The sequence below is a fragment of the Thamnophis sirtalis genome, unplaced genomic scaffold (assembly GCF_051295495.1).
Source record: "Thamnophis sirtalis isolate CommonGarterSnake01/CBP01778 unplaced genomic scaffold, rThaSir2_p1.2 scaffold_1, whole genome shotgun sequence".
NCBI classification, from domain to species: domain Eukaryota; kingdom Metazoa; phylum Chordata; class Lepidosauria; order Squamata; family Natricidae; genus Thamnophis; species Thamnophis sirtalis.
Window position 1 is genome coordinate 110598100 of NW_028261381.1, and position 26381 is coordinate 110624480.

Consider the following 26381-nt stretch of genomic DNA (forward strand, 5'->3'; position numbering starts at 1 on the left):
AGCTACAACTGATTAAAAATGTGTGTGCATTGATAGGTGCCCCTAAGTTTATCCATATGCTCCTCTATTGTATGAGCTGTATTGGCTCCCTGTTTCTTTCTTATTGCAATTCAAAGTGCTGGTTATTGCCATTTCAAACCATATATAGCACAGGGCCAAATTACCTGCTAGACTGCCTCTCTCTAAGGATATCTATCTATCCATTCTAATAAATCAGATAGGGTGGAGGTGCCCCCTTCCTTTAAACATTGCTATCTGGTGAGATCTAGAGAGTGTGTTTCTTCTATGGCAGTCCCTGCTCTGTGGAAGACCCAGCTAGCCAGGGGTGGTTCCTGCCAGTTCTAACCTCTTCTATAAAAGAGGTTCCACTAATCTACAGTGCCATTTAGAACTGGTTCCAGCTCCCTCCCCCGCACCCGTCCACACATCATCAAGATGAAGAGCGAGAGGAGGAATTCTGGGAGTTGATGTGCACAAGTCTTAAAGCTGCCAAGTTTGAACATCCCTGTGGGTTTTTTTCTAAAAGGTTAGGGGTGCAAGGGTCTTATAACTTGACAGATTTAAGACTTGCGTGCTTCAAATGCCAGAGTTTCTGAGCCAACATTTTGGTTGCTAAGCAAGAGCGTTGTTAAGTGAGTTTCACCACATTTTACAAGTTGGCTACTTCCACTGAGTCACATGGCTGGCAAGCCACTCCCACCCAGTCACATGGCTGGCAAGCCACCCCCACCCAGTCACATGGCCGGTAAGCCACTCCCACAAAGCAGGCCACACCTACAGAAGAGGTTCTAAAAAATTTTGAAACCCACCACTGCACCTAGCCCACCTACCCTTCCAAAAACCACTTAAGACCTGGTTCCATCCACCCTGGGATAGGCTGAGATGGATAAGAGGATTTAACAAGGGTATTGGAAGCTTAACTTTGGTGCCAACCTTTTAATGTTTATGGTTTTAATAGATATTATGCTGTTTTTTAATTGATGCTATTTTAACTGTTTAAAATTTGGACCCACCCAGATGGGTGGCTATATAAGATGGATGGCTATATAAATGTTTTAAATAAATCAATGAATAGAATTACTTAAGGGAATGGCCAGTGTGGTGCCCATCAGATTACCTTTCACACTTGATTTTTATATGTTATAAAGCAAAGCAGCATTCGCCTCTAGCAATATTTTAATTTTCAAGAATGCCTCCGGTTTCCATATAGACCTAGAGGCATTCTGAGAAAATTGAATGGGATGAGTATCTGCACTCCATTATTTGCTTGAAAAGTGTCATTTGGATCCTGATAAATGGATATTTTGTAACTGGGCATATTCACTAATGCACACATTACAACAGGCTAGAATTTCCGATGCCTGTCAAACTGTGACAGCATCTACAACACGCAGTTAAAATTCAAAATATTGCCTGTGGTTCAATCCTTTTCTTGCAAATTACTGAGACAGCATGCTAGCCAGTGAAGGAAGAATCTGTAGTATTATAAAAAAATATCAAATTTGGCATAAGGTTCCAGAAACTAGAGTATACTTTAAAATAAACATAAAGTATTATCCTCCATTGACAGGTTGCAAAAGTACCACCTGTGATAGTCCAATTACTGCTTAAATTTAAGCAAAATAAACACAGTGACCAACACACTAGTAACTGTTAATAATTCAGTAAATTTCCTTTTACTAACCAAATTAACACCTCCAGCAGAACAGATGGCCATTTCTCTTTTCCAAACAAACAAGAATGAAACTTACTAGTTCTCATTCCTTTATTTTAAACTGTGAAAGTGACATTCCAAAATAAATAAATGTAAAGGGATTTCTTTCGTTGGCTCAGTTCCTTTTCTCTTTGGTTGAGATGCTTCTGCCAAATAAGATTCATCTACTTAAATTATGCACTCTAAATCTCCAGCAATGTGTTCAGGAATACATCAATCTGCAACAAGTTGAGCTGTCAGCTTATCCTTGAAGCTCTATTTGACTGCTTCCAGACCACGGATTGTTGAGCAGGCAGGAACGCCCCCACTCCCAAGTTGCTGCTGTTGGTCCTCAGGCTCAGCTGTTTTGGTTTGCTTTGCATTTGCATATGAGATCAGCATTAAAATTTAATGTTGTTAGTTGCATAAGAGAAATGCAAATGCTCTTGAAAAAGAAACTCTTCTATTCCTTTGAACTCGAGGTCAGTTTTCTTCTTTCATTAAAGGCTATGCTTAGTTGAAGATGAAACATACATCCTTGTCTTCTTTAGATTAAGTGTTAGAAACTCAAGGTTGTGTACAGGAAGTCATGAAATTAGGAGTATGGGGTTTCTTTTATGAGCTCTATAGTAATCAAGAAGGAGCAGATGGCAAGGGCCTTTTATAGTTCTTTACCTGAAAGCATTTTTATTTCATAATGGCAAGTAGTAGAATTTTCAGATCCACATTTACTTGTTCCTCTGGTTTCCCGTCCTTCAGAACTTACACAGACAAACAGACAGACAGAATGAACTTGGGTAGCATTAGCCATCTCCAATCTGAACATTCAGCTTTTCCATTGATCCAACGATCACTATCAGGGATCGCTACGCAGTGATGTGTAACTACACATGTGAGATAGATGAAAATATTTCGTCTGAGGAGGGATAAAGTGTTAGGCATAAGAAGCGCACTTAGTATAAGGGATTAGTGGGACTGTCTAAAACAGGGGTGGCAAACTCAATTTCATTGACGACCACAATAGGGTTGTGTTTGACCTTGGGGGAGGGTGGGGGTGGCCAGGATGGGCGTGGTCAGCTCAACATCACTCAAGTCGGGGACGCTTCTTCCAGTGAAAACAGGCTCCCGAGCTCTATTTTTGGGTGTGACTGTCTCCTGCAACCTTCTGCCAATGAAAACAGAGCTCAGGAGGCCCTCGGGAGCTTTGTTTTCAGCCGTGACAGCCTCCTGCAATCCTCTGCCCGTGGCCCTCTTGAACTCTGTTTTCATTGGCAGAGGGTTACAGGAGCCGGCGCAGCCAAAAACAGAGCTCGGGAGCCTGTTTTCACTAGCAGTCCTTTGCTGTTTCCAGGGTGGCCCTAAGGGCCAGATCTAAGCACCCTGCAGGCTGAATCTGTCCTGCTGGTCTTGAGTTTGACATCCCTGGTCTAAAGGGACTGGATGACATTGGGTTCTTAAAATTCTGGGCACGTTAAAACACATCACAAGAATCCATAATCTGATCCCTGGCATCAGCCACTAAGAAGCTGTGATCCCTGCCTCCAAGGAATACATTTGTGGAAATAGAAAACCAATTGGTCACTATCTAATAGCTAGAGAAATTTCTGTTTTTTATTCAAATATTTTCCTCTTCCTCCCCATTCCTTCATATTGGGTTTATTGGTTGTGAGACTGGAAGTAGATTTTATCTTCTGCCGATAATAATATCCAATAATTATATTGGACATGATTATGTGTTATCATACATATCTATGATTATGTTTAGAAAGACACAATCATGGTTATGCCACAGTTACTGAAAGTAATAAAGCTTGCACATGCTGTACTGTAGAGCTGTGAAATAATGAGTCATCATCTCCCACATATCTCGAGAGAAAACATTTGGAGCAGAACTCAGTTATATGCTTACTAGAAGGCAGTGGTAAAATGTGATTATTGTGAGCTGAAATCATTACACAGAGACTGAGAAGTAATTGTGGAAACTCCCAGCAAAGTGCCAAATTAGGTTTATTTAGTGCTTTAGTGTCTTTGAGTACCTTGTATTCACTTTTGTGACTCTATGGAATTTCTATACCAACAACTATTTTTCTCTAGGTAGCTTTCAGTTCCCAACTCAAGCAGATGAAACCATTCAAACCAATCAGAATGACTAAATGACTTTAAAACAATTAATTGGATCAACTGTCTCTAATCATCTCTGCCCATCCTATCTGATCTAGCAGGAAGGGCATGCTCTGCGTACTGCTGTATTTATGCATTTTCCTGATTTACTAATCTAGCATCTCTGCCAAAGGAGATGATGCGCTTTAGTTAGTTGAACCTTAATCACCACTCAGCAGGACTATTGTAACATGCTATGTGTTGGTTTGTCCTTTGATACTGAGGAGCTACCACTTTCACAAAGCAAAGTGGTCAACATGTTGGTAGGTCAATCTCACCAGTGCAGAATAACATCTAACAATAATAGGATACAGGTGCTTTGGTACTCAGCTGCTTTGAATCTCATCAAATTTGTACTCAATGCATTTTGACATAACAATTTTGCCCCCGTACGCATCATTTGATATTTAATGCACAAGATAGAACTTGTTGGTGTTCAGTGCTTTGTGACTCACTGCATTATTCTTTATGGGAAAATGTGTTTGGTACTCATTGTTTTTGGTATTCATCACATCTCCTGGAGCCAATTAACAATGAGTACCAATGTACCACTGTATTTCTAGACCTGAATCAAACTGCTATTCGTTACCTATAAAAACCTACACAGCATAACACCGTTTCATCAAGACATGTCAGAATACAGTTTTTCCATTTGTGTTGGTTCTTGTAAGAAGGCCAGCACATCAGTGGTGGGTTCCTAACTGGTTTACTACCAGTTTTCTGAGAGAGGCCATTTTGTGTGTGCACAAAAAATTTACTGAAAACTGTTCTGTGAATATGCAGAAACATGCTGGTGGTGGGAGACGAGACCAGAGAACCTGTTTAGGGTGTGGCAGGCCTGGGTCGCTGCCGGTTCCAGGGACTCAGGCTGCCAAACCACTATCAGTTTGGCCAAACCGGTCTGAACTGGTAGGAACCCACCACTGCAGCACACTAACTTTTTAAGGTACATGGGATCTAGGCAAGGTGAGTAGCTGTTTTCCTTTTATGGAGATCAAACAGTCTCACTCCCTCATTCCCTTGGCTCAAACTAATTATGGTTGAATAAAAATGTGTTGTATTATTTGGGGAATTTCTTTATTTGGATTTTTCTATAATTTTCAAGTTTTGTTTTGCTGTCCTTCAGGATTAAGGCAAACTAGACATGTTATAAGATGGTAGATAAGTAAGACATAGAGCATAGACTGATAACAAATTAAACTGAGTGAATTTAATGTTATTTCAACCTTTAAATATATGGCTACTGAGGTTTTACCTTAGTAAAAGTCAGCCCCTTGATTTGCAAGACTAACATACTATTTGTGTTTTATTTGCTAGATAGAAGACATCATAACAAGAATGCAGGATGACAAAACAGGTGGAGTGCCCATTCGTACTGTCAAGAGCTTTCTGTCGAAAATCCCCAGTGTGGTCACAGGTATGAACATAATTGAAAGTTAACGTTGCTGTTTATCTGCATCCCTTATTAACATTGCAGCACTGTGAAGGAAACCTTTATCAATGATTCTCTCCAACATGTGGCTAATCATTCTATCCCCTCTATGTCCCCATGTAATTCTAGCTTTAATGCTCAAGGCCAGAAGTAAATGGTTCCACTCATCAAAATAAAGCAAGAGGATTAGGAAGCACAGGAGCCTAGTTTGACTCATTTTAAAAGAACTATTTTATGCACTGCTATTTAAAAAACTGTGACCCTATAGAAAGGTCAGTGAATATGACTAAAATACCCAACTTCGCTAATAAGCACATATCCTTTCAATTGCTGGGCTTTGAGCAAAACTTCAAGGAAACTGGCACAGGTAATTTCGGAGGTAGAAAACAGCTTCCAGGTAACTTTGAAGTAATGGACAAAATGTTTCAAATCAAAAATATTTTCAGCATAAAACAGCTTTTTTCCCACCTTCCCAGAAGTGTTAGAATGCTGTTCCAGAAAGATGTTGTTTTGATCTCAGAAAGTTTCTGAAATAGTCAGAACAGCATTGAAGTGCTTCTAGTGAAGTCAAGGCAGCTATTTCCTACTCAAAACAGTATGTTTCAAAGTCAAAACCTTTGTACCCCGTTGAAAAGGAGGGTTGGGAACCAGGGTGGCTGAGATAGTTTCCAAGGAGAATAGTTTTTGCCTCAGCAGTTATGGGCCTCCTGGCTGCTTCTTTGGACTTGATATTGAACAGCAGAATGCTATGTACATCAATCTTCTACATATGTATGACCATTGGCACAGCTTCCTCCAGCTTCACCAACGATCACAGTCACTTGTTTTGTGTCCCCTGCCCCTCCCCAGCAGTGAAGATTTGAGCTAATTATGCTGTCAATATTGTTTTAGAAGTGAAATGGAGAAAAAAAAAGGTTGAAGGCAGTGTGGGGAAATGGTGAGTGAGAAAAAGGTTAAGAATTTCCTCTCATTGGTTTCATTGGAAACCTTGCCCTCTCATTTCAATTTTTCGAAGTAAAATCAGTGAAAGACTGGAAGGTATGAAGATAGTAGAAATGGAAAATGTAGCTTTGTCCCAAATAGCTAACATTGGCTATCAAGTTTCAGAAAGTCAAGGAGCTGCCCCATCCTGTCCAGTGCTCTGTTTCAGCATCTGTCGTAGAAGTTGTTTTCTCTGTGTCAGGCCTGGAAGTCATCTTTTGCATTGGGCCTTCCGGCCTGCCACATTTACTGCTGTGGGAAAATGGGAGGGGGGAATTATATATGGAGTATGTGAGATATATAGTCCAAATAATATTCCTCTCTCAGAGAGTCAAGGACATCTTGCCCTGCACCTAGAGTGGTATCTCCAGTTGGGACGGGGCCTGATTGGACCATGTGATGGATTGGACCATGTGGGTGCTAAGCATGGACTTGAACTTTCACTTGGGTGGAGAAAACCTGGGAGCTTTCAGATTTGGGTTTTCTCAGATGTGCCAATATGACATCTCTAATAAAATGGAACTTTGAGGAAGTCTTGGAGTCTTCTTTCATTGGAGGGGGTCTTACTTGGAACCCTGACATTCTGATTTCATTGGGTGGCTTCCAGACATTAGGCAAGAGCTGATAAGAGAATGAAAAATCTCAAGGAGTTGCCCAAATTGCAGAACCATGTTGCTGTAGTATCACAGAAGGCAATCTCTGTCAGATCCATTCCGTTGAAAAAGGGATCTCAGGGCAAGAACACAAGTTGTGGTATGAAAAGGAAAGGAAGGCAAAATGCAGTCACCCATGAATCAAGGTAGAGTACAGAAGGTAGGAGAAGTTTTTGTATTTTACAAAAAATTATATTCCATGCGGAACACTGGATAGCTCTTTATCTACAGATACAGGAAAAAGAAGATCCAGTCTAAAAGGTAGGAAAAGATCAAACTAAATTGAGCCTGAACTCAGTTGGGTGCCCAGTTCTATCTTTGCTGACAGCAATTATTTTGGGGAGGAATAGGCTTTAATGGCTGTCCGAAGGTGGGAATGGATAAGAACAAGCCAGTTGGCATTTGTAGAGTTCTGTTTATTGCTGTACAAAGTATATTTAGAACAGTTTTAGTGTATGTGTGCACGTGCATGTGTATGCATGTGTATACTGTGTGCATGTGTGCAAACAAAAATTTCCTTCTCACCCCTAGGGGTGGTATGTGTCCTCCTCAGTCTTTGGGAGTTTGAGGTTCTGCATAGTATCAGAGCTGTTCCTACTACTGCATTCTTCTGGACAGAGACCTTTGATGTTCTCCTGGGATCTGTGTGAACCTTTTCCCCAGCTTAAGAGTCACAAGTGCTCCTATCACCACTGAAACTACTTTGGCTTTTGTTTTCCACATCTTCTCTAGTTTCTTCTTCAGACTCTGGTACTTCTTCAGTTTCTCATACTCCTTTTCCTGAAGTTGCTGTCACTTGGCATCACTACATCCATCATCACCATTGTCTTCTACTACCCCCATGACTGGTTGATTGGCCAGTACCTGCCTGCCTAGCCCATGTGCAGATTATTACAACACCAGCTATGTAGTTGTGCCAGTCAGTGTATACTCTTCCTGTCTCTATCTTGCACCCTACCACTATGTGTTGGGTTGTCTCTGAGGCCCATCTGCACAATCTGCAACTCTGGTCCTATATCATGTGGTAGATTCTTGTTCATATGGATCTGGTGTCATATGGATCTGTTCTTGTGCTGTTATGATCCTCAGTGCTGTCTTTTAGTTCAGTCCAGTCCAGGTGTGTCAAACCTGTGTTGTCATGAGACATATCATGACTTTTTCCCCCTTTGCTAAACTGGGCCCATCCTGTGATTCATCTGGCCCATGGGCTGCAAGTTTCACACCCCCGATCCAACCCTTTACAGCCACTGATAGGATTATGCAATGTCAGCCACCTCAGTTATCTGTCAATGATACATCCCATGAAGGGTCTTGTCATGGCACTTAGTCTACTTGAGCTTCCTCCTATGTCTGCTGCTACCTGAGGCATTCCCTCAGCAGCTCATCTTTAAGTGCCCTCTTACCGAGGTACTCCTAGATGCTCTGCCTTTCATTCAGGCAGTGGTTTTGACACTCACCAGATTGCACCCACCTTCTTTCCGGCTAGTGTATAATTTCTGGGGTTTGAAGGTGGGGTAGAAACCTGCATACAGCACAAGGAACATCCAAGTCATATCAGCAGCTTCTGCGTCCTCCTTTAGCCAGCTCACTGTACCAGCCAGCTGTACATGTTTATTTCTATACAAGCTTAATACAAAGTCTATGTTCAAGATCTTTTACTGAATTATTTGTGATGTTTGTGTGTGTGTGTGCGCGTGTGTGTGTGTGTGTGGGCATACAAGCACAAACCAAATGTAAATGCATACAATAATAAACCTAATTGTGACTTTAATTTTTACTACTTTTCTCTGTAAGTCCTATGTTTACAGCCCTGCTAATTTCTACCTCCTCCCAATACTCTTAAGCACAAATTTATGGATGCTATCAGCATCTCTCTTTAACAAACATTTGCCATTGATTTAGCCCCTGAATCCTTGGCATCTGCTCTCCACTATTTACATTTTCCATTTTGCTGGCTGTTTTGCAGATTCCTTCCTTGGCTTCAGCTGCCGCAGGTTCCCAGTTCTTGTCTCTGGTTGTAGATCCTCTTAGCTTCTGACTATCTCAGCCCTCCCTTCCCCTGTTCCACATTTCTTCTAATTGCCTCTCATTCCAGTAGCATCTCCTGGCATACATAGGAGAAAATCCCTCTTTTTTTGAAAAAATTACAGGCTAGTTTTCAAACCATTTAAAAGAGCTTAAACTCCTCCCTTTCTCTCTCTCCCTTTCTCTCTCTCTCTCTCTCTCTCTCTCTCTCTCTCTCTCTCTCTCTCTCTCTCTCTCTCTCTCTCTCCCTCTCCCTCTCCCTCCCCCTCCCCCTCCCCCTCCCCCTCCCCCTTCCCCTCCCCTCCCTCTCCCTCCCTCCCTCCCTCCCTCCCCCCCCTCTCTCTGCAACTGCCTACATGGCCAACATGTACCATTATTTTAAGTCAGTTCATCCTTCCACAGAGGCAAGAAGGGGTCATACTATATTGGGGCTTCTGTGTTCAAATGGACTACCTCAGTGGATGACACTGCCACTTGTTCAGATTGGAAAGCTGGTGAGATGAGCTGCCTTGAAACCAAATTCCTAGCAAAGCAGAATCCTGGTTTATACTGAGGGCAATTACATGTTCCACTCCACTGTGGGAGGAATTGATTCTGAGTTGTGCCATTTATTTTTTGAGGATTCCAAAACCCACAGACATTGTCAACAGAAGAAAATGCTGTAGTTAGTTGAAGTATCTGTTTTAATTTGTGGAACGCATTTAATAAAATCAGAAATGGCCCAAAGAACATTTACATTTGCAAAGTCATGTTATCTCTACATTCAAGTATCCAAAATCCTTAGACAAGCAGGAAATGCCTATGTGAAGATAACCTGTGCACAGATTGGTCATAATATCTGAGCTCTGTCTTTGATATTTTACGCAATATAATTTATCAAAGCAAAGTAGCACATGGAGTTATTACTTGTTAAAGTTGACAATGTACATAATTGGAATGAATTATGCAGATTATATATATTTGCTTAAATGTGGCACATTGTGGCATGTTTATTTGTGGGCCTCACTTATTCCCTTTGTGTTGGCAAATTAGGCTGTGCAGACAAATGTTTAAAGGACTCATTAAGTGCTTCCCAAAAGCTAAAATAACAGTGATACAATCTTTTTGCATTCACTGAAGCTGCAGCATTCATAACCTTGTTTTTTTTTTGTGGCCCAGCCATTCACACAAACACTTTAAAAAAAGCATGGAAGATTAGCTGTTGTGCTTATCAGTATCACTGTAACAATAAAGATTCCTAATTCTGTTATAGCTATAGTCCTTAAAAGTGAACAAAAATGTTGGTTGGCCTGTTCTAATTTAGTGTTCTTCAGATATGATATTAACATCACTCCTTGCTGTATGACCTAACCTGGAATGTTTTATGCTGGTGGTTGGGAATGATTGGAACTGTAGTCCAACTCCTTTGAAAGTCAGCTTGTTTGAAAAGGCACAAAGAGCACAATGAGGTAATTTCAGGCCTCTCAAGAAGTGATCTGAAAATGGGCAGGTCAAAATGAAACATTCTGCATTCTGAAAGGACATCTCAAGGTGACTATGTACATTTAGCCCCCCCACTCAAAAAAAGGCAGGGGGTGATATTCTTTCTTAACAGCTTAGTTATCGCAGTTTCCTGGGAGAAAATAAGAAAGACAATCGGGTGATGATAAGTCCTGAACTGATTGTCTTGTCTTTATAGAGAATTTAGTTGTCTGAAAACTGAGCTGTTGCAATTATCAAAATAGTAGTTGGAAAAAGACCTTTTTCTAGGCAATAATTACAGCATCTGAATTCTCTACAATGTAGATTGTTCCCCTGTTTATAAAAGGAGTTTACAAATTACTGAATTAATCATGCTGGCAGCCAACTCAACACAATGTGGTTAGTAACACATTTTCAAGGAGTAGCTATACAGTCATCTGCTGCAAACATCCTGCTTTTGGATTTATTGCATTGAGCTTAAAAAGCCTCTGCTTCTTTCAGCTGTGTATAATTTTCTAATCACCCCTTGGATAGTCACCTGTAGGGTAGTATTTCAAATAGACCTGTTGATGATACCACAAAACACTTCACTCATGAAAATGTCCCATTGAGTTCAAAGAGCTCCTTCCATTGGATTCCTGCCTTGATACAGATTGCGTCTCCTTGAGATAACGTGTGCAAAGAAAGTGTTGTGCCTCTGAGTCTAAACTTATCAGTGAATAGTTATATATAGCAACAGAAAGGAAATGAGAAAGCAGGCAGCAATACCTCATTCAAGATTAGATCAGCTGCAATAGTGAAGGAGTTTTGTGAAACCCTTAATGTAGCAGTATTTGTAATCTTTATAAAAAGGCAATAACCTGTCCATGTGTGCACAGACAGGTATGTGTGTAAATATATGTTTATGTGCATATAGATAGATTGTATTTAGGTTTGTATGTATGAAAATGAATGTATTAGTTTTTCATCTCCTGGCTCTGTGTCCCCAAATTTTATGCAAAATTGTTGTTATCTAGTTTATGAAGCCAGACATGCATGAGAAGTATAAGATGGAACAAACTGATAAACCATGGGTTGTTACTGTAGGATTATTCTCTCATAAATGGGTTGGTGGGGGCTTATAAATGTGGAGCTATGGTGAGATAGGCATCCGTGTGAAGGTTTCTATGACTGGGGACAGCAGCACAATGAAGATTGATGGGTATGCAACAGGTTTTGGTGAACAAATTCTCTCCTGGGAAGAAGAGATTGAGAGATTGCCCACCTGTGCTCCGGATGGCTACTCCCTGTGAGGAGACTTAGGGAATTGAATTTCTTGTAGTCAGTCATGGGTTGAATGACTTGGGAGCAGAGGGATTCCCAACACACTCAAAACCACTGCACAGCTTTTATAAACACTTCCCTAAACAAAAGCCTCACTTCCCTAAACTATTTCAGAGATAATTAATTGATACCACTTAACAGAGATTTTCTGATCAGCAGGAAATAATAAAGATACTTGGTGAGTCATCTTTTTGGAATTAAAAAGAGGGGAAAATATGCTGTTTTAGAAGTTTTTGCAATGTAATGGGGGAGAGTTACCTGGGGGGGGGGTGTTGTGGGGGAGAGTTGCTACCTAAAAAATGACCAGACAAGAGGGAAGAGAGCCCCCAATGGATTAATGATCAGAGGAAAAATTTTGTAAGGATCCACCCTTATGGATGAAACAGTTCAAAGTGATGGTGGGAAAAGTGTACTTTTCGACTTGCAAAATGGATGTCAGCCCTCACAGGTACCTCAGACATGAAACACAATTAGATGAACTAATTCCACTTCATTGTAAGGCCACATGAACAAAATCTAGCAAGTTTGAAAGTACAGTCTTCCCACTGCTACTATTAAGTGCTTCATCCATTAGGGCAGCCTGGATTATTTTCTCTTGATCACTAAGCTACTGTAGGGTCCTGACTCTCTTGACTGATGGTTTCCTAGGCAGCATCTTTTCCCCTCCTTCCCCAAAGTCATTCATTTCAGATTTTGACCTAAATGCAAAAAGTTTTAACAAGATTGTGATTTTAAAAAGTGTAAATGGATAAGGAGGCAGCAATTTTAGAAAACAGAAGAATGGGTGTGGGTGTGTGTTTTAAGAAAGTGCCTTTGAAAATATAAAATTAGCTAAACAAACAGATCGGATGTTCATAGGAATGTTAACTATTTATTATTTTAAAAAGTAGATAATTGTTAGATTTTACAAAACTATAAGATAAAAGGCATTATGAGCCAAGCTTCATGACAGTATATAAAGAGCTCATTGGACTAAAGTATTAAAGCAAAACATGAAAATAAAGGAAAGATTTATTATCATCCTGGTAGACTTTTACTTTGGGACCATAAATATTAGCATGGTAACCAGACAAAAGCAGCAGAAAAATAAAAGAAGATTCACTAGAACAATGTACAGAAAGGAGCATCCGGTCAGATTTACTGCAGGAAATGTTTAAGGAATTTGGCAAGAAGATAGCTAAAATATTTGCCAAAAGCTCGGATGCTTTTTAAAAAGGAAATGGAGGAAGTATTTGCAGGGTTAAAAAATGATATGAACGGTGTATTGAGAATCTGTGGGACCATTGGCTATGTACTGTATGTAAAACAAATTAGTGACAGTGACTTTTTGGAAAGTCAGAAGTTATAAGTAGATGGAGAGAAAAAATAGATTGGAATTGAGAGAAAAAGAATTTTGTTTAATACTAAAAGCAATTACAGAAGACCACGGGGAAAATTAAAAAAAGGAAAGATTGTGAAGTCCCTATCTAACTTTTTGGATTAGAGTGAAGATGACATAAAGGCAGAGATTGATAAAGTTACATGATTTGCAAATAAGAAATGTTCTAAGGGGTTTCCTTGTGCATATTGTAGGAAGACTAGAAATTAAGTTCTGCAGCAGCATTTTAATACTAAATTGAGGATTGATAATACAGATCTAATTGTACTTAAGGAATTTCTCAGGTATTCCTCAACTTATGACTATGCATTCAATGACTATTTCAAATTATGACAGCACTGAATGAAGGGACTTATGACTCATGCCCAAAGTTACAGCTGTTGCAGACTCCCTGCAGTCACATGGTTAAAATTTAGGTGCTTGGCAGCCTGCCCACACTTACAACCACAGAGGGAGATGCAACCTTCCCCCCCACCACACACACATATACACACTATCTCTCTTTCCCAACTACTCCTTTTTGGGTCTCATCACCAACCTTGGTGGGCATCATACAAATACAAAGCTTTAATCACGTGGCAGGAGAAGGAACAAAAGAGAGAAGCTGCCTTATTGGAGCAGGAAGCAGACTTACTTTTCAGCTCATTGCAACCAGGACAAGGAGAGACACCTGTGCTGATGGAAAGCAAGCAAAGGGAAATGAAGCAAGCAAGGAAAACAACAACAAACAGCCCACCAGCAGGGGAAGAGCCCAGCTAGATTAGGAGCCAGTGCAGTGTTCCAATGCTGAAGAGGCTTCCAAACAAGACTATGTATTTAGTGGTGAGACGCCCTGATGCCTTGAAACATTTGAAATGGATGCTTGGTGAGCCATCTGTTGGTGATGTTTTGCAAAAGAATTAAACGATGCTTGAGGGGTTGATCTCTGCCTAGGGGTGGGCTTCAAAAATTCTAGCAACGGGTTCGCTACCCTGTTGCTGGGTGGGCGTGGCCATGGTGGGCGTTGCCTAGTCGGTCTCCTGCACCACCGGGGAGGGGGCATTTTTCGCTCTCCCCAAGCTATGGACACTTTCCTCCAGCCTCTGGGAGGGCGAAAACTCCTCCCCCAGGCTCCGGAGGGCTCTGGAGGACATGCAGAGACTCCTGGGAGGGGCGGGATGGGTGGGGTGGGGAGAGCCAGCCAGGGGTGGCATTTGGGAGTTTGCTGAACTGGTCAGAATCCTAGCTAGAGGATCGCCTAAACCCGTGTGAATCCCCAGCAGCCCATCCCTCCTTCTGCCCCAAAGATCGGTAGATTACAGGCCCCTTTTAGTTCTTGCTAAGCTTTGGGGGGGGGGACCCCTGCATGAAAAGGTGTCAAATCCAGGATGAGGTTTCCAAACAATTTCCTTTGCTTAGCCTCCTCTCCTTCCCACAAACCAACCTTTTTTAAATAAAGGAAGCTGGGGGAAAAAAGGCAGGGAGCTTAGATTTATTGATCTTTCTTTCCCTCCCCCCATATTAGGTGTTGAAGCTAATCTCTCCATCTTTGCCCTCCAATCCCCTTTCAAAAAAAATTTAACTTTCTAAATTTACTGCACGGTGCAAATGACAAATTAGTAAATTATCTTGATGAGTGACTGGCAGGCTGATGAGTAGAGGAAAAGAGGTTGAATTTAACAGAAGAAGGAAATAAGACAATCCATCTCTCGGGATTATTTGTGTGGATAGCTGAAGGAAATCTTTGCAAAAGGAACTAAGCTCATGCAGCAAATTGAGAATGTGGAATAGATATAAACCCAAGCTGTGCCTGAAAACACCTCTAATCTATGGCTCTCAGCCCAAAAAGCATTTTTATGGAGGAGAAACAACAGGCAAAGACAAAAGGTTAACGTAGCAGGAATGATTAGAGGATCTTCAAGGGCAGAGGTGGGTTGCATCCAGTTCGGCCCAGAGCAGGCAAACCAGTAGTGGAAGTGGTGAGAGGCATGCGCAGAAGAGTCACACATGCAAGCACATGCACAAGCACAAGTGAACCGGGATTTGCAACCCACCTCTGATGAAGGGGAATATAAAGTTAAATCAAGAGAACAAATCATGGCAGAAGAATATAGTTGTCAATGGTCTTCCCATTTACAATTATCAGCAAAATAATTTAAAATGGATAAAAAAAGACTTAACTATGGAGCAATATAAGACAGAATTTGAAGTGCAATTGTGCAGGAATCATATTGCAATTGCTAAAATGTAAAAACTTTATTGAGATTTGAAATGGAAAGTAAAAGAATGTATGATAAAGTGGGCTAAGCACTCTGGTTATAATATACAGATGGATTAATGGGAAAATAGGTGGTCAAAGGTGGAACTTTACATTATGTTATGATCTTAAAGAGAATTTTTATAAAATGACATACTGTGGGTATATGGTACAGAGAAATTATCTTGAATGTATATTGGCATTCCAAATATATTTTGGAAATCTAATCAACATGAAGAAACATTTTGCCATTTTAGTAACATTTTTTTTAATGATTCAAATATGAACATTGAATACAGAAGATTTTAAAGATTAATATTCAATTGAAGCCAGAACTTTTTACTTTTAGGACTAATGGATACAGTTAAAAAAAGCCAAAAAAATGTCATGGAAGATTATTTCAAAAGATGATTACTGCAGCAAGATATGCAAAGATGGAAAGATTCAGCACTATCTACCATGAAATTGACAGAACTAGCTGAGATGGCCAAACAGATGCTTTTAATTAGAGAAAGGTTGTTATTGGCATTCATCAATAACTAGAAGCCTCTTATTGACTTTTTGAAAAAAGAAGGAAGGAAGGAAGGAAGGAAGGAAGGAAGGAAGGAAGGAAGGAAGGAAGGAAGGAAGGAAGGAAGATGATTTTGTGACATGGTTTTGATGATTAGAAAAAATACCTTATAAAAAGAAGATAATTATGATGTAACCTAAAATAGAGAGGTTTCATTAGAAATACACACACACACACACACACACACACACATGCTAAAAGGAAGATCAGAATTCATTTTTTAATATTTCATTAATGTTTTTATTCTTTTCCTTTTTTCTATTATATTTCATTTTTCCTTTTTTTCTAATTTTCTTTATTTTTTTCCTGTTTCACATTTACTATATCTTTTTATTTTAATGTATTTCTTATTATAATTGAAATCTTTTAATATACAGTGTGTATGTGTGTGTGTTCGTAGATTTTTACGGGTGTAGGTATGCTGGTCTTGTTGTATTCGGGTCTTTTCCCATGTAAGACCCATAGTCAGCTCCATAGGCTCACCTCTAAAGAATCTTGCCAAATTCCTCGCCAAACAACTCCAACCCTACGCAGAATCCATCACCTCACATGTACAAAACTCACTCCACTTCATAGAAACAATAAAGAAACAAAACCTACAACCCAGAGACCTACTCATGAGCTTCAATGTCATATCCCTCTTCACCCAAGTGTCTATAAAAGAAGCCTTGACAGCTATCCAGAACAAACACAAACCCCCTAAACACATCCAGGACCTGACCAACCACTGCCTAACCAACACATACTTCATCCATAATGGACAAAGATACAAACAGATAGAAGGAACACCCATGGGATCACCCCTTTCACCAGTCATCGCAAAGTTATACATGGAACATTTTGAAACTAACGCCTTAGATAAATCTGAACATAAACCCAAACTCTGGCTTAGATATGTTGATGACACTTTTATGATTTGGCCACATGGGAAAGAAAAAACTGGACAACTTCCTCACACATCTCAACAGCCTACACCCCAAAAATACAATTCACTATGGAAATAGAAGCAAACAACCAATTTCCCTTTATGGATGTCCTAATCTACAAAAAACACAATGGCTCCCTAGGACATACCATCTACCAGAAAAAACACACACACCAACCGCTACTTAAATGCACAATCCCTTCACCACTCTGCACAGATCAACTCTGTAGCCAAGACCCTCATCTCCAGAAACAAACGCCTAGCTGACAAAGACCACCTGAAAACTGAATTACACACTCTCACAAACGTATTAATCTCCAATGGATTCCAAAGAAAAACAATTACCAACCTAATCCAAAGGGAGACTCGCCCCAAAAACTGAGACACAGACTAAGACAACTGCATCGCCCTCCTCCCTTACATCAAAGGCACCACAGATAAAATCAGCAAAATTCTCCACAAACACAATATCAAGACATCCTTCAACACTGACCAAAAATAGCCAACATCTCAAGAAACCCCAAAGACAAAATCCAGCTAGAAAACCAAGAAGTCTACGAAATATCATGCAAAATCTGCCCCACAACATACATAGAACAAATGAACAGGAGAATAAATGCACGCATCAGAGAACACAAGAACACAGTAAGAAAAAAAGAAAAAAACTTCCTCCCTTTTCCAGCACCTTAAAGCTTCGGGACATGAGATTAATTTTGAAGGAACCAGGTTAATCTCCAAAACTGAACACTTCAACAAGAGAATAATTATGGAAGCTATTGAAATAGAGAAACATCCCCACAACATGAATAAACGTGATGATACCTCCCACCTACCAGACATCTGGAAACCAGCCCTAGTCAACAAACAAGCCCCACCCACCACCCAGGCCATTACAACACGAAACAACAACTGACACACAGCCAGCACCAATCAGCACCAATCTACCAATCTACCAATCATGATACAACCACACAACCAATAATTCCTCTTACTGAAACAAAGCCCACACTCCACATACACACACACACACACAAACCAAGATTTATAGAAAGACAGTAGCTCCGACCATGCTTTAAGCCCAAAACCCAGCCTGAAGATGGTGAGTGAGACCTCACCGAAACATTGCCAAGACAATCTCAATCTTACATGGGAAAGGACCCGAATACAACAAGACCAGCATATACATATACATATACACACACACACACACACACACACACACACACACACACACACACACACACACACACACACACACACACACACACACACACACACACACACACACATATATATATATATATATATATATATATATATATATATATATATATATATATATATAATAGAAATGAGTTAATGGATTCATGACCTGAAATTTGAGTTAAGACTTCTTGCTTGGTACTCTTTACTAAAGTACTTGATCTGAAATAAAAGTAAGCTTCAATTTTTAGCTGCCTACCACAGCTCATTAAATTTATAGAATGAGTTCTTTAGGCAGGAAGTTTCTATCAGCGAAGTAAATTGGTTTTTAATTAAAAGCTCTATATTCCCTTTTCTCATTCTTAATTGAGTAATGTTGATGGTTACTGTAATATTCATTAATATTGGTCCCTAACATTTACCCAATGAATGATTGTCCTTCTTTTTACCTTCTTTATATGTTTTTCTTTATATTCATGTAAAATTTAATGTGACATCTAGAAGAGCTCTACAGTTGAGATATTAAACATACTGTATTATTACAGTTCTTAAACAGTGATAGATTTACAAAATGTACGTATTTGTTTAGATAAATAGGAATAGCTGTATAATCTAATAATAAAACACAGAATTTGCAAAGCAGTTGATAATCCTGTGACGAATTCATTTCTCTCTGACATCCATTACAATTTACACAATGCTTCAGTCACATTATGTTGGATGACTTTCTTTCATTATCAGTAATAGCTATGGATCAGAAGCAGGAAAATACAGCATGATGGCATCCATCAATTGGGTCAATTTTTCAATGTTTTTGCTTTGCTAGGAAGTCAAATTCAATAAGAGGCTGCCACTTTCAAGGCAGCCTCTGTTTTGTGTTTTTTTTTTAATACACAGAAAGTCTTTCCAAATTTCTTTTTCTAAAACATATGTCAGTTTTTAATTCTTACTGGGATCAGAGGGTTTTTTTCTGTTCGGTAATTGACATATTTGGGAATATTCACTGACTCCTGAATGATGAACAGCCTCGCATACTTGGTTTAACAGACTATTTTATTTGAAATAGATAGATATAATTTCCCTGTAGGAAATTATAAAGTATGATGAGTTTATTCCTTTTTACAATTCTACCTGAAAACTGATTGTAGCTGAGTCAAATAAAATGCTTTTGCTGACCTTGAAGAAAATTATTTCCATATTTCTGAAAATAAAGTTTATGAAATATGTGATGGGATCATGCAAACACAGTAGATTTCTATCACCTAGCAAAATGCTGAATCAGGTCAGATCTGGTTAGTCTTTCCCTTTTCCTATGGCCATGCAAATATCTGTTTTGAAGAAATGTGTTTCTTCTTTCATAATATATGTATTTAATAGTCATGTATGTGAGTAGCAAGTTCCTTCAGTTCCAATTGTGTATCCAATGTTAATTCCTCAAGCACAAGGGTATGTGGCAGCAGAAGCAATTGAATGGATTTAATACTAGTTATTAAAATAATAGCTCTTTAACTTGGATCAGAAATAAAATATGCCCAAGGGGCAAAAATGTCTTAAATGAATATGGATGAAAAATATTCTAGCATATATTTTCTTTATTTCAAAACAACTTCCAAAAGCTTGGCATTTTAGCTGAAATGAAGCTCCTTATTTATTGGAATCATTTCACTGATATGCAGCATTTAGAATACAAGATATGGGATTAGGCTCTTTAGTACAGGGTACTACATAATATGAAGCAGTGCCTGGAACAGTGAAGTTAAATTATAACTCCAACCCACAAACTTTGAGAATCTTTGAGAGTTTGAAAATAAATAATTGAAATACTGTATCCTATTTGAAGAGCAATGTAGTGGCCTAGTTGTGAAGAACTCTCCTCTCACTCAGAAGGTTGAGAGTTCAATCCTAGGTAGCAGCAGATGTTTCTCTCTTAGGGTGCAAAGAAAAATGATCTGCTGTGAACGCTGAGTAGGTGTCAGGAAGGGCATCTAGTTAGTAAATGCTCAGCTTCATCCAGTCATCTTGACTCTACCCTGAATAGGGATTGCAGAGACATAAAAAGGGAGGTTAACCTTCCTAATTCAATGCCATCAACATGCTTTATAATTTTTGTCCTTGTGGATGGCAGCCAATCTCATGTCAATACTTTTTTTCAGAAGTCCCACCTTCAGAAGTGGATGATAGCCAATCTCACTACAGTCTTATTTTAAGCTCCATATATCCCAGTTCAAACTACAGTATAGTAAAAAGAAGATATAAAGAAGTATGCAATCTGTGAGACTCCAGAAATTTCTATTCATTGTTCATGATACTGATAACATTCTATTTATATTTCAGCTTTTTATCAAGTTCCCATGGAATCTTAAATTATTTTTGTAATATATACATATATTCAGCAGAGTGAAGATTAATATACAACTGCTAAATCTACAAAATAATAGAGTAATGGAAAACCAGAAATCTGTTAAGTAAACACATTTTTAAACAGAAGACAAAACAGAGGGAGTTTTCAATTTTTAACAGAAGCTGCCCGCCAGGAGCGTAACAACATTTTTTTTCATATTTTGTATTAAATTAATAAATTTTTAAACAAGATAAGATGAAACCGATTAGATACTAATATTTAATATAAAGGAAAGAAGGAAAGAACAAAGCAAAAGTGCAGAAGAAAGAAAGGGACGGAGGGAGTGGAGGGAGGGAATGACTTCCAATTTTCTTTTTCAATAGTTAACAGGTATTAATTTAAATTAAGCTCTGGTTCTAGCTTTCCATTGCTTTCCATACCTGCAAATGTCATAAACACAAGGATCCATTGTAAAATTACTTTTTCACCACTGTCACTACTTCAAATGATTGCTAAACAAAGAAGTTGCCAACTGAAGATTATTTGTACATGAGATGAAGTTGCAGTGAGAGGTATGTTAACAGAAGAATATTTGGAATTTGGGGATCTTTAGGGAAAAAGTATAAAATAAAAGTTTTTGTTTATGGAATTGCACCTATTAACCCACTGAGAAGTAATGCTTTTTTAAGAGAAATGAATAGGTATGGGAAAAGCAGTTTGAGATGGATAAGTCAAATGGCATCCAAATATATAATATCATTATATACTTCTTCATTTGGCCAGGATATTTAGGATTATTATTATTTTTTGCAACAAAACATTATCAAAAATGTGCTACTCTGCTCACTAGCCCACCCTGGAAATGCTGGAAAAGAAACAAAAAGAGTTTCATGTCTCATCTATGCTTTTTCTATTTATTTGGATAAAGGCTGCATTTCTTTAGTCTTTATGTATTTGTTTGAGTAGCATCAACTTACCATAAGCTAATGGAGGGGGGGGGGCAAGTGCATCCAGAATGCAAGCAGGAGTTTTAAGCGTCTGTTTAAGCACCAGAGCATTTAAAATGCACTCATTTTACAGATAAAGACTAGTACTGAAAGATTACCCTTGGGAATAACAGCACAGTGACATTGTGTGAACTTTGCTGTTGTTAGGTGGAATGGGGAAAGAGAGTTCTTGCCAGTAAGAAACAATATTACATCTCCTTTGTGCCCCAGCTGTACTAATAATTGATGTTCATCGGGACTCTAATATATCACTGTAAGAAGGTTAAGTCCATAAATAAGCCATAGAGGGGCAGGGGGAAACCAAGTATGCTTTGATTAAGAATCTCCAGTGTGTGATCTGGTGAAGGGAGACTATCTTTTGAGTTTTATCAGACATTTGATGTTGAGACTCTAGAAAGAGTGCAGAGAAGAGCAACAAAGATGATGAGGGGACTGGAGACTAGAACATATGAAGAACGGTTGCAGGAACTGGGTATCGCTAGTTTAATGAAAAGAAGGACTAGGGAAGACATGATAGCAGTGTTTCAATATCTCAGGGGCTGAGAAAGAAGAGGGAGTCAAGATATACTCCAAAGCACCTGAGGGTAGGACAAGAAGCAATGGGTGGAAACTATAAAGGAGAAAAGCAACTTAGAACTGAGGAGAAATTTCCTGACAGTTAGAACAATTAATCAGTGGAACAACTTGCCTCCAGAGGTTGTGAATGCTCCAACACTGGAGGTTTTTAAGAAGATGTTGGATAATCATTTTTGTGAAATGTATTAGGTTTTCTGCCTAAGCAGGGGCTTGGATTAGAAGACCTCCAAGGTCCCTTCCAACTCTGTTATTCTGTTCTATTCTATTCACTCTCTCTCTCTCTGAGCGAAATCCTTTAAAAAACAAAGGAAGGAGGATGAGATTTTTGCTCTTTGATCTTCCTCCAATTGTGAAGCTTTATGGTTACTTTTTCTCAAGTAAGATAAAGCAGAAATGGGTCAGTTCATTTCTTGTCCAGAAATGCATGGAAAACAATGTGATCACTTAATGATATCCCCAGGGAATCTCAAGGCATTTTGCATAGTTGCCAAAGAAGGATGTCTCTCACATTTCCCCTTCCAGGACATTTTCCAAGTACTTATACGTAGCATATTCTGCAGCTCTGAGGAACTTAAAGGAGGTTTTCCCACAAATGTTTGGTAAATAGCAGAAATCTTTTAAAATGTTTGGGTGCTTGAGTATATACCCTGCTTCCCTGAAAATAAGACCTCCCTGGATAATAAACCCAATCGGGCTTTTGAGCGCATGTGCTAAAATAAACCCTCCCTCAAAATTAAGCCCTCCCCGAAAATATTGCAACACAGCCGCAGCCATGAGGTGATGACGCTCACCGCCTCCTGCACCTCAAAAATAATAAGACCTCCCTGAAAATAAGGCCAAGTGCTTATTTTGGGGGTCAAAAGAAAATAAGACCCTGTCTTATTTTCAGGGAACCACAGTGTACATTACAAAAATAGAGATAGTATGCCCAGGCTCATATTAATTGTAAAAGGTTTTGTCAGCACAGTTTGATGTGTTGATTGATGTGTTGCTAAACTGTCAGATTTGTGTATCAACACAAAGGAATATTGCCAAAATCTTCTTACTGTGCTGTCATGTCTTTCAATAACATACATGGAGAGCATAAATCAGCAGAGTGTTTTGAGAATATGTGGTGAAACACTTCTGTATTCCATGCAGGGGTGGGGGGAGGGAGGAGATTCAAGGACTTGATCTGTAGCTGCTCAACATAAGCATGGATCTTATTCCCAATAATCCAAGATATGTAGAACTCAAGTTGGAGCCTATCAGAAAAAAAGAAATGCATTTTGCAAGTGGTTTGAAGAAAATGAGTGCATATCACAGACTGATGAGTTATAATCAAGGCTGATTTTGATGGTTCTGTCCCAAGCATTCTAATACCAGATTTTTTTTTAAAAAAAATAGATACTTTATGACTTAGAGTTTAGACATTGGTACTCATAAATAAAGAAAAAGAGAACGAAAATATCAATTTTAAAACAATGGGCGCATAGGCAAATAATAGGTAGGTATTTACTTTATTTGATGTAGTTTGTCAAACATGTAAAAGATAACAGGTGTAAGTATTAACACAAGTAAGAACACAGTAAATGGGTACAAATAAATGGAGACAGTAGGACAGGGATGGTAGGGATGCTGGTGCGCTTATGCACGCCCCTTACAGACCTCTTAGGAATGGGGTGAGGTCCATGGTAGGCAGTTTAAGGTTAAAGTTATGGGGGTTTGAGGATGTAACAACAGAGTCAGGTAGTGCATTCCAGATATTGACCACTCTGTTGCTGAAGTCGTATTCTGCAATCTAGTTTGGAGCGGTTTACCTTGAGTTTGTATCTATTGTTTGCTCGTGCATTGTTGTGGTTGAAGCTAGAAGTAGTCATTGACAGGTAGGACATTGTAGTGGATAATTTTGTAAACTACCTTTAGGTCAGACCGTAGGCGGTGCAGCTCTAGGTTTTCCAAGCCCAAAATTTCAAGCCTGGTGACATAGGGTATTCTGTTGTGATGATCATCTATCAACATTTCTTAATGCCATATCTTTATTCATAATAAATGCTGCCATTTTTTCTGCAGAGAGAGGCATCTAATCCATTTTCCTGGCCTTCTACAAGTGACAGCAAAACAACTTTTTGAGTATTCTTATGGCTTAGTAGTAATCACTCATCTATGGTACATATTCTAATTTCCCATGAATAAGTGTGTAAAGTTATTTAGTGAAAAATACACAGTTAGTTCTTTTCATTTCAAAATAGTTGCACTTATGATGTGAATCCAAAATCTTCTGTTTCATTTCCTTTGCAAATAAAAATAATGGGGGGAAATGTTATTTAAGGACTATTGCTCTGAAAAGCACTGCACAAATGTTAAATACTTCTATTATTTTAAATATTGAGTAACAGGAACAGGAAAGAGAAAAAAATATATTGAGTCATCCATTTGCCCCGTATTTATCATTGTGTCACATGTGATTCATTGTACTTATGCATTAATTTATTTATTCACTTTGTGAACATAATTAATGAATTAATCAATCAGTCAACTGTGTAGAAATATAAAGAAGTCAGACATAAAAATATTTAAAATATTAGATTCAACTTGCCACATATCTTTTTTTACATTCTCATACTCTGAATTAGATTATATTTATGCATATTATATTCTTAGTCTATGAATTATAATAATCAGAACATTTGGTTATTGCCACAAATATCCATTGATCTTGCCCATTCAGACAGACGTCTCATAGCAGACTTCTGGGAATAAAAATCATATCAATTTCAGATCAACTGTTTTCAGTCTAAAAGGTTAAGCAGCATTCTCAAGTGTTTAATGACTGCTAATCAACAAATCAATGTACCCGTGGAAGCTGGAAGCCTGCCTTGCCAAAATATAATATACTTTTTAAAAATGTTATAACTGAAGCTTTAAGAACAAATAGCTATTTGGTTTTGGGATTTCTGTACAAGAGTACCATCTGCTGGTCAAGAGCTTGGATGTTCAAAAAACACCTTTTTCTCCAATACATAACATGCTAACTTTGCATAATAATAATTTGTAGCTGAACCCCATTGGAATGGATTATTGCATTATGCTGGTCCATAAAGAACTGTACACAAATCCCTCTGGTGGTATCGACACAAGGTATTTGTCCAAATTTCAAGAGGCTCATAAGGTGAAGAAGCTTCCTGGATGAGAAGCGAAACATCTTCAAAGAAAAAACAGAAAGTCCAGTTGCCTCTTGAAAAGGCACCTTTGGGACAACCTTGACCTGGATGACTGAGAATCTCCGTAGGTATTTCTCCAAATTGGTTTAAAATATTGTGAACTGACAATACGTCAGTTGGGCATGTAATCCCAGTTTTCCCCCAAATCTTCCCTGGACCCTAGTCTTCTTTTCATGCACCCCCTAACCACTTTCTTTTCAATTATGAGAAAACTGCTTCTCTCCCCCACCCCAAATCTGAAGAAGTCCAGAGGTTCTTGTGCCAAATCTACATCCAAATGTAGACAAGTGATAGAGAACATCAGAGATATAAAAAAGACATGAAATCTGTCTCGTGAGAAACCCACTTTTGCTCAAAGTGGAAAAAAATTCTGGATCTCAGATGGTCCCAGAGCCTAACTTAATCCAAAGCACGAGCTTTGGGGAAAAAAAATAATTCTGATACATGTTAGTCATGTTTAACTCACATTTAACTGAATTTAATTAATTAAATTGAATTTTAACCTGTGTACATTTAATCACACTAAATTAGGTTTCCCCTTTCATCTCAACCAAGCTTTTCTTGTGACCCCAAGTGGGTTTTGTTTTTTTTGTGCAGTGATCCTGACATACCACTCTCAGGCCAAACAGAGCCTCTGGCTAGAAAAGAACTTCACACTTCAGAGTTTAAAAGAAGATTGCTGCTATTGGAATTCATTGTCAATCAGAGACTGTCAGCAAGAAAAATATTCTTGTAAATTAAAATCCCCCAAAGCACAAGAGATCTCTTTTCTTTTTTTTTCTTCAATAGTTGATTGCTTCCACCAGAATACTCTATACAGCAGGTGTGCAACATAATAAGGACTCCTAGCTAACTTCAAAGGTGTCTCAGCAGAGAGGAAACAAAGCAGGGAGCAAGAGTGAAGAGAAAAACAAGGGAAAGGAAGTTCGTGGGGTGGGCAGAAAAGACTGGATGAATAGAACAAAGGGCAGTGCAGCTTATGTTTTGTGCCCTATGAGGGTGGTTTCCTAAGGTTCATATTTCTGCCAGAGCAACTTATGGAACAGCAGTGTGTTAGATTTGGAGCAAGGAATTAGGGTGGTAGATGTATCTAGAACGCATAGATATGCACAAAACAGAAATAAGAATTTCTGAACACTTCCATCTGTCCACCAATGTTCATGGTGGGATGCACAGATTAAGTTGGCTAATTCAGTACAACACATCTCTTTAA

At 38.8% G+C, this 26381-nt stretch overlaps 1 protein-coding gene across 5 annotated transcripts in view; it reads left to right on the top strand.

Annotated features, from left to right (window-relative positions):
* The window catches only part of RGS6 (regulator of G protein signaling 6), a 279182-nt gene that overhangs the window by 126905 nt on the left and 125896 nt on the right, over positions 1-26381 (top strand). For all 5 annotated transcript variants that reach the window (XR_015697540.1, XM_087721775.1, XM_087721784.1 and 2 more), the window contains one exon: positions 5171-5270. Coding sequence is in view for 4 of the 5 variants with exons in the window: in XM_087721775.1 (XP_087577901.1) it covers positions 5171-5270 (100 nt within the window). In the remaining variant the exon portion in view is untranslated. The remainder of the gene's footprint in view (positions 1-5170; positions 5271-26381) is intronic.